At 37.1% G+C, this 8,160-nt stretch overlaps 1 protein-coding gene across 3 annotated transcripts in view; it reads right to left on the bottom strand.

The window, feature by feature from the left end:
• Nucleotides 1-537: 537 nt before the first annotated feature.
• Nucleotides 538-8,160, bottom strand: part of sptbn1 (spectrin, beta, non-erythrocytic 1) — a 290,620-nt gene continuing 282,997 nt past the window's right edge. For all 3 annotated transcript variants that reach the window (XM_043695960.1, XM_043695961.1, XM_043695962.1), the window contains 2 exons: nt 4,066-4,108; nt 538-1,876 (listed from right to left, as the gene is read on the bottom strand). In XM_043695960.1, coding sequence (XP_043551895.1) covers nt 1,661-1,876; nt 4,066-4,108 — 259 coding nt within the window. In that variant the 3' untranslated portion in view covers nt 538-1,660. The remainder of the gene's footprint in view (nt 1,877-4,065; nt 4,109-8,160) is intronic.

The following is an 8,160-nucleotide window of genomic DNA, read 5'->3' as shown; positions in this document are numbered from 1 at the left end:
GGAAGGTTTACAGAACTTTTATTGAGAAAAGTGCATAATTTGTGAGGACATGATTGAGGACTTTAAAATGACAAAGGGATTAGACTCTAACCAAGTCTTACAATCCATCAACTACATGTTTTGCAATAAGATTTTTCTGGCAAAAAGCATTTACAACAGACAGCTTTGGATAGGATATTAACACCTAGCTAATTAAAGTAGCCATGTAAAATTTTGGATTTGGTTTAGATTGGATTATAAACTAGTACAGCCAACAAGATAAATCCACCTGTAATTTGGCAATATTAGGCACCCTCAGAAATGCAAGGAAAACTGGTATGGAAAAATAAAATTTTGTGCACACAATCTTAGCCAGTTTGGATTAATACATATTGCTGCCAATCATTTCAGCCCTGCATTTAAACTGCTGTGGTTCAATGCTGGGTGTAAGTTGGTAAGAACCTTTCCGAAGTAATGAATTTGGTGATTACATACAGCAGTTGAACACTGAAACGATATATATTGAGGCAAAGGTTTCTACAGTGTACACAAACCACATTTAGCTCTAAAACAGGAAGGTTTATTGAAACTTATACAAGAATACCCATGGCACAATAAGTTTTAAAAGCATTTAATGACATCGCACATTTTAACAGATAGGGTAAAACTCTACAGGTGCAGTCCCATACAACGGAAAGCCTGTTGTACTATTTGACTACAGGCCCAGTTTTTGCAAGGATTCATTCCTATTATGTATCCTGATTGTGCAGTAAGATGAATTTTTCATTACAATAGTTACAATGACAGAAATACACACTATGTATCAAATAGTAAGATAATATAGCAAAATTATGACACAGTGCTTTAGCCAACAAGCAAATAACCATTTGAGTAACATTACTTTTCCAGATAATGAATCCCCACTTCAACACTTAACATCAATGCTTTGAAAGGTTTTAATATACATCTAAGGTTTTATACTTTGTACTAGAATTATTTGAAACATACAGTATAATGCAACTGAGCAACAAAAAAGGAAGTTAAAATTACAGATTATTTAAAAGTGAATCAGTATACTAATTCATTCTTATATACCAACATTCTTTATTCACGCTTGCTGCACAAAAACCCAATAGTTTCTGTTAATATCTGCTGCCAGGCTAACATGATTTTTATTTAGTTAAAATGCAAATTAATGCACATTTGCCTTTTGTCATAGCAAAGATGATACAATATACGTTTTAAATAAATGTAAAATGGAAGTTTCTACTAGCCAAGACTCAGGAATAGCAACTTTGATAAATGGAGTTGGACAAGTATTTTGGATCTTTTTAATCCATATTCCATGTGCACAATAAAAGATTTCAAAAGCATTGCTGCCTTGCATTCCAGTAGCACATGGATGTAAGTTGTTTTATTTCCAAGACAGCCTCACAAAATTGAGGAGAAATTTAGATATTTGGATCCTAAACTACATATAAATCATCAACAACTGGCCCTTTAATTGTAAATGAAAACTGCCAAATGCACCTCACATTCTAGAGATTAAGCAACTCTTTGATGATCTCCATAAATTAAAACTAACTGGCTTGAGGTACATGAGGCACAAAGTATAATGCACTGGTTCTAAATGCTCATGCTGGAGTTTTGTTGATAAAGAAACGAAGGCTGTTGAGCTGCTTTATTTCTTCTTGCCAAACAGACTGAATCTCTTCTCTTTGTCTTTCTCTTTGTCTTTTTCTCGTCTCCCAGGGCTGGATTCCCCAGTCAAGACAACACTGGCTGGTAGGGTCTGTGCACGACTAGCTGCTGGGGTACTCTGACTGCTTGGAGTTGCCTCACTCTTGTCTGTAGACACAGTCGAGGTGATAGCTTGAATCCAGCTGTTCATTTCCTCCTGTTTTAAAAAATGAGGTTGTCACCAAGTTAAAATATTTATAGTACTGTCTCACTGGGGTAGGATGCTGGAAATCAAGTCCATTATTCCAGGCATCATCACAAAAGTTAAAGATTTTATCAAAGTGTGCAAATTATCTTACTTTGTAAAGCCAGGAAAACGGAAAACCAGCTTTCTGTCTTAACAACATTAGCTATTTATTATATATAATTTAACCCTAGCTGCAGATAAACAACTAGGACTGTTGACATGTAACTGTAGGAGTTATAATTTTAAATCTCTTATAAAACACTTCCTTAGACAAACATATAGACAAACACAGACAGAAAAAAAGTGTTATGGGTGGAAGGAAAATCTGCAAAGGCATTTTAATGGCCTTGATGTTCTTCGACCTCTCTTTTCCAGATACTTTCACTTCCTTGCCATGTTTGGAGAGCAACTATGCCACAAATTGTTAAGTGTCTGACTTATTCATCAAAACCAACAGCTTACACCGACTGATGGGAGAAAATAACTGGCTTTCTTCAAGCTTCACTTACTTTTATTGCAGAGACACACTAATTCCCCTTCTGGGGAACCAATGGCTTTTGGCAATATTGTTCACATCCTCAAGCTGTCCAGCTACCCAGGAACCAACCACATAGTTATTGGCAGAGAGACAATTTGTCATCTACAACTGATCACATCTCCACGAAACAATTAGCTATTTGTTGCCAGCCAGGACTCATTTTGTACACACCCCCAGTGCTAGTCTGTCATCTGACCCATATAATCTCAGCAGTGTTTACCTCCTCTCTCTTCAGTGCAGTTACAGCTACAGTTTCAGCTGTGGCCTTTTCCTTTTGAGTTTCTTTTTTTGACTCATTCTTACAAGTTCTGATAACTTAGCAATTTCTGGCATTCTGACAAACGTGACCCACCTTGTGACAAAGAAAATAACTTTGGCTTTTGATTTTTTTCCTCCACCCCTAGTACTTTCTGATTTGAGAAGTCATCCTGGGAGTAGCTATCATCTATGGATGACATCCTTACCTTGTCTACTTGCCTTCCCTTCAAACACACATTTTCCAACCTTTCAAATTTAAGACTAACAAGAAAAAGGTTTTATGGATCAGCTTGTAATCACCAGTCATTACTGATGCCAATCTTTGATCCTCAAAGTTGTGAGAAATGAAGCTCACTGTTCAATAATTTCAGTCCGAGTCTAATTCTGAAGCAGTCTTTATTCATACGTTCTTGCAAGCCCGGGTGACCACAAAGTAGGGACACTTCTGAATAATTTTATTGCACATTTATATAGTTTTCTATGAGCCTCTCTGTACCTCCCCTTTTACCTCATATGTGACAGTTGTATTGTTCTGTGCATCTGCTAATCTAATCGGCTTACCACATCTAACTGTTGTTAGCGTGCAACCCCCCCCGCCCCGCCTTGATAGCTGAGTCTTATTACTTTGCTGACGCAACACTGGGTCTTATTTGGTTATCTTGTTCATATTAACTCCCAATGTGCGTGACAATTGCAACTGTCATGTCGATACATCTGTTTCTACCAGTTGACCACCTCCCTTTTCGGTTAGTTATTTCTTGGTATACACCCTCATGATTCTGCCTTGTGACTTCTGCAGAAGCAAGATGCAGATACTTATTGCTGTTTGTGCAAGCATATCTAGCTTAACAAACACCCTTCTTTGAAGAGAATAATCTCTCTTATAGCTGCAGATGTGGTTTCAGCTTCTAATGATTGTATCTACCCCTGGTGCCAGCCTGTCTGTAACCAGACCGGTCAAACAAACAGTAGCATAAACAACACTAACAATGAATTTTAGTAAGTTGCATTTATCATGTTCAATAATTTAAAAAAAAAGTCCTTTTCCCATTTTGGTCCACAATCAAAATGCAGAAAAAAAAAGATTCAGTCTTAACGGCACCCTTCATCAAAAGTTTGCTTCATGCATAAACAAATAAAGGATCCATGACTGGACAAAGTAGATTACACTGAACCTTGAACATTTAGCAAAAATTACAATTAAGAAACAAGAGAGTTTGTACACAATTAAACACTGTAAAACTTTATTCACGCATCAAAGATTCAGGAATGTATTATTGGGGAAATAAAAATAACCTGAATAATGAAATGCAAACAAAATAATAAATGCTTAAATTTGTCCTTGACTAATTTAGAAACTTACATCATCTTTAGCTTGGAAGAGATATTCATTGCCATCGCTCAGCCTGTGTTTAACGAGAAAAACACATTACTTGCATTTGGTTCTGTCACAGTATAAAACTAACCATACCATAGTTACTGGTTTCATCCACTAACTACTAACAGAAAAAACTGTTTAGTTTTTGTGGATGTTTTGAAAAGGATAAAGGGGAGAAGGATGCTCCCACAATCAACTGGTGAGCTACTGGACACTGTACATACAAAGGGGTAAAAACAATGACTGCAGATGCTGGGAACCAGATTCTGGATTAGTGGTGCTGGAAGAGTACAGCAGTTCAGGCAGCATCCGACGTTTCGGGCAAAAGCCCTTCATCATGAATAGCCTGAAACGTCGATTTTACTGCTCCTCGGATGCTGCCTGAACTGCTGTGCTCTTCCAGCACCACTAATCCAGAAACTGTACATACAAAGAATAGTTGCTGGTGAGAAACCAGCAAACACCATTCAAGCAAGCATACCCAATATCATCTTTGGGACGTAAGGTGGAATAGATAATAGACTGCATTATATATATCTTTTGTAGCTAATGCTTGAATTTTTTTTTTAAAATTGCATCCATTAGAAATGTTTAGTCATTTTTGCACACAATTGACCCTATAGGTGAAACAGAAATGCAGAATCATGTACTAAATGCTAATTTCTAATCACTTTTCTTCAATCTTCACTATATCAGTAATTGATGAACCTGCCCAGCATCTTATCCATTATAAACAGCCCTGCCTACTAAAAAGATTATAGATTTAATCTCAAGCTGAAACGAACTTGTTGACCACAGCACAGGTAGAAACTGCCTTAGGGTTAAGGTAGGGAAGGCAATTAAAATGTTAGGGTACTTAGGTCATTATCTAGCCTTCAATGCAAGCATTTATGGTTGGATAGTAGGCAAAATGATCGGCTGACCCTTTTGGTCTCAGTAGCTTGTTAACTGACGTCATTGTTGAGGCTCTCGCAGTAATGGCACAAAGTATTAAGGGGTATCGGCCATCTGTAGTTCGATACCATGGTACAAACTCAACTTTGAGAGGAAATTACAGTAAAAAAACTCTATTTGCATCACACTGTTGCAAAGCACTACTTGAATGGACTGTTTCACTCAAATCAATGAAGAGACTATATTATTGAAACAACAGGTAAACATGTCTGACCAATTAGTAGTTTACAAATTGATCTATATGAACCAGGTATTGTAAATATCATGGACGGATGCAATGAGTTCCTAGAATCTCTAAAAAAAAAATCGAAAGACTAATAAGAATCAGTTTGAATGGAAATTTATACAAATAATTCAAGTTCCTGATAGCAATTTTTTGCAAATCTGTGTGAAGGAAACACAGTAACTTTGTCTCATAGTGACGTTCAATAGGAACCTGATTTGGCTGCATTTCATTTGTAATCATTACCATTGCTAATTCAGCTCGGATACAATTCAACATGATTAAAAATTGGCTAACTTTGCTTTGCTACTTCTTAGTATTACATCTTCTAACTATTTTATCTATGACTTGAAAATTATATTCAAGCAACACCCAAAATGTTGTCCTATTTTCTCTTTCAGGAGTTAATTATCCAATAGGAACATTCTGTTGTTTCCCTCACACTTCTTTTCTAATGATAGCTGTTGTATTTATTTTCACTCCTCCTTTTGCCCCTTGATTACTTAGTAATTTTGGGATGCTCGTCGTGTCTTCTACGTGAAGAGTGAGGCAAAGCATTTATTCAACTCTGCCGCCATCTCCTGGTTCCCCATTATTATTTCCCCACCTTATTCTGTAATGGGTCTGTGCTCACTTCCACCTGTCCCTTTTTATCGTGCTGTCAGTCTTAATATTACTTGCTGTTTGCCCTCAGTTTATCTTCTCCCTCTTTTTACTGGTTGTCTTCTGTCAGTTTTAAAACTTCCCCAGTCCTTCAGCTTACCACTAAACTTTACCACATTGTATATTTGTTCATTCAATTTGATGCTATCATTAGCTTCCCTTGTGAACCATAGTCGGCTTCTCCCTTTCATAGAATCCTTCTTTCTCAGTTGGGACATATCTTTTATGTGAGCCATGAACTATTTGCTTAAATGCCTGGTATTGTTCCTCAATCTTCTTTACTGCTGAACTCATTTCCTAATTCACTCCAGCCAGTTTTGCCCTCATTTCTTTGTAATTATCCTTATTTAAGCTGAGCATCGTCGTTTGTGAACTAAGTTGATCCCTCTCAAACTGAATGTAAAATTCTGCTACTGTCACTGTTTCCCAGGGATATTTTACACTGACATCATTTATTAAACCCATCTCATTGCACATCACCAGATCCAAAACAGCTTAATCCCTCGTTGGGTCCACAAATATTGTTCTAGGAAACTGCCCCAAATATATACACTGAATTCTTCTTTGTGGCTATTTCTGCCAATCTGGCTACTGCAATCTACATGAAGATTAAAGTCATCTAGGATTAGCATAATGTATTTTTAACTTATCCTCATTATTTCCTTCTCTATCATACTGCACAGCTACTGTTAGGAGGGCTCATAGACAACTCTTCCCAGTGTCTTACCCTTTTTAATTTCTTAACCCCAACCATATGGATTCTATATTTTTTGATTTAAGATTATTTCTTGCTATCATACTTAACCCATCCGGTGCTAACCTGCTTCTCTTTCCAAATTTAACATATCCCTGAGTGTTTACTTTCCAATATTGATCTCTGTGTAACCATGTCTCCACAACTTCAATAAAATCATACCCATTAACCTTGATCTGCACCATTATTTCATTTATTTTGTACTAAATATTACAAGAATTCAAGTAAAGAGATAAAATTAATTTGATCTTCTTAGCATTTTTCTCCCTGACCCAATTTACTGCTGTTTTTTTGAAGTTTGTTCAATCTATCCCTTCCTGTCTCACACTGGGTATCACAATCCAAATAGATGCCCTGTAATGCTGCCATATCTTCTGGCTTTGTAAGGCTACACTTTCTTTCTCCCAAACAAGTCCCTTCCTCATTAGTTTAAAGCCCTCTCTATTGCCTTAGCTAGTGGACTCACTACAACACTGGTCCCAAGTGAAGTCCATCTCATGAACAGCTCCTTTCTACCCCAGTACCGGTGCTAGTACCTGATAGCCTGAAAACCATTCCACCCACCCACACCGATCTCTGAACCACATATTTAGATTCTTGACATATCTTTAAACCATCTGCCAGTTTACCCATGGTTTGTGTAGTAATCCACAGATTATTAACTTTGAAGTTCTACTTTCGAGTTTGGCTCCAAACTATTTTAAATCTTTCAGCAAAACCTCCTGCCTTGTCTTAACATCATTATTGGTACCAACTTGATGATGACTACTGGACCACAACCTTCCCACTACAAGTTCTTCTCCAGCAGGAAGGAGATGTCCTTAATCTTGGCACGGGGCAGGCACAGTCTTCGGAAGTTACGCTCATGCTGCAAATCCCAATATTTATCCTTCTTACTGTTCCTTAGCACTCCTGCCCATTACCATTACAACAACACATCTATTTCCTCCGCCCACTTGAACAGCTGTGGTCAGTTTGTTCATCCTCATTGCATCCACTTCTGTCAGCACAGGTTGCAAGAATCTTGTAACTGTATGTTATTGGGAAAATATTAAAGTCTATTATAAAGGATGTAATAGCAGAGTATTTAGAAATACATAATACAAACAGCATGGTTTCATATAGTAGAAATCATGCTTGAAAAATTTATTAGAATTTTTGAGGTTGTAGGAAGTAGGATACATAAAAGGGGAGACAGTGGCTGTAATATATTTTGAATCGTTGAAGATGTTTGATAAGATACCACATGTTAGGCTATTTAATAAGGTAAGAGTTCATGGTGTTAGAGGTAGTATAATGGCATGGATGGAGGATTAGCTAACTACCAGAAGACAGAATTGGGATAAGGCATGGCAATCTGTAAGTCATGAAAAGCTATGACCTGGGTGAGAAAAGTGAATGTACCAAAGCCCAATTTACCGATGACAAATAAAAAGGTGGGAAGGCAAGTGGATTAAAACTTGGAAAATGGAATATAATGTGGGTA

This window comes from Chiloscyllium plagiosum, chromosome 9 (genome assembly GCF_004010195.1).
Source record: "Chiloscyllium plagiosum isolate BGI_BamShark_2017 chromosome 9, ASM401019v2, whole genome shotgun sequence".
NCBI classification, from domain to species: Eukaryota; Metazoa; Chordata; class Chondrichthyes; order Orectolobiformes; family Hemiscylliidae; genus Chiloscyllium; species Chiloscyllium plagiosum.
Note: the sequence above shows the minus strand (reverse complement) of the source record. Positions and strands in the feature narration are given on the sequence as shown.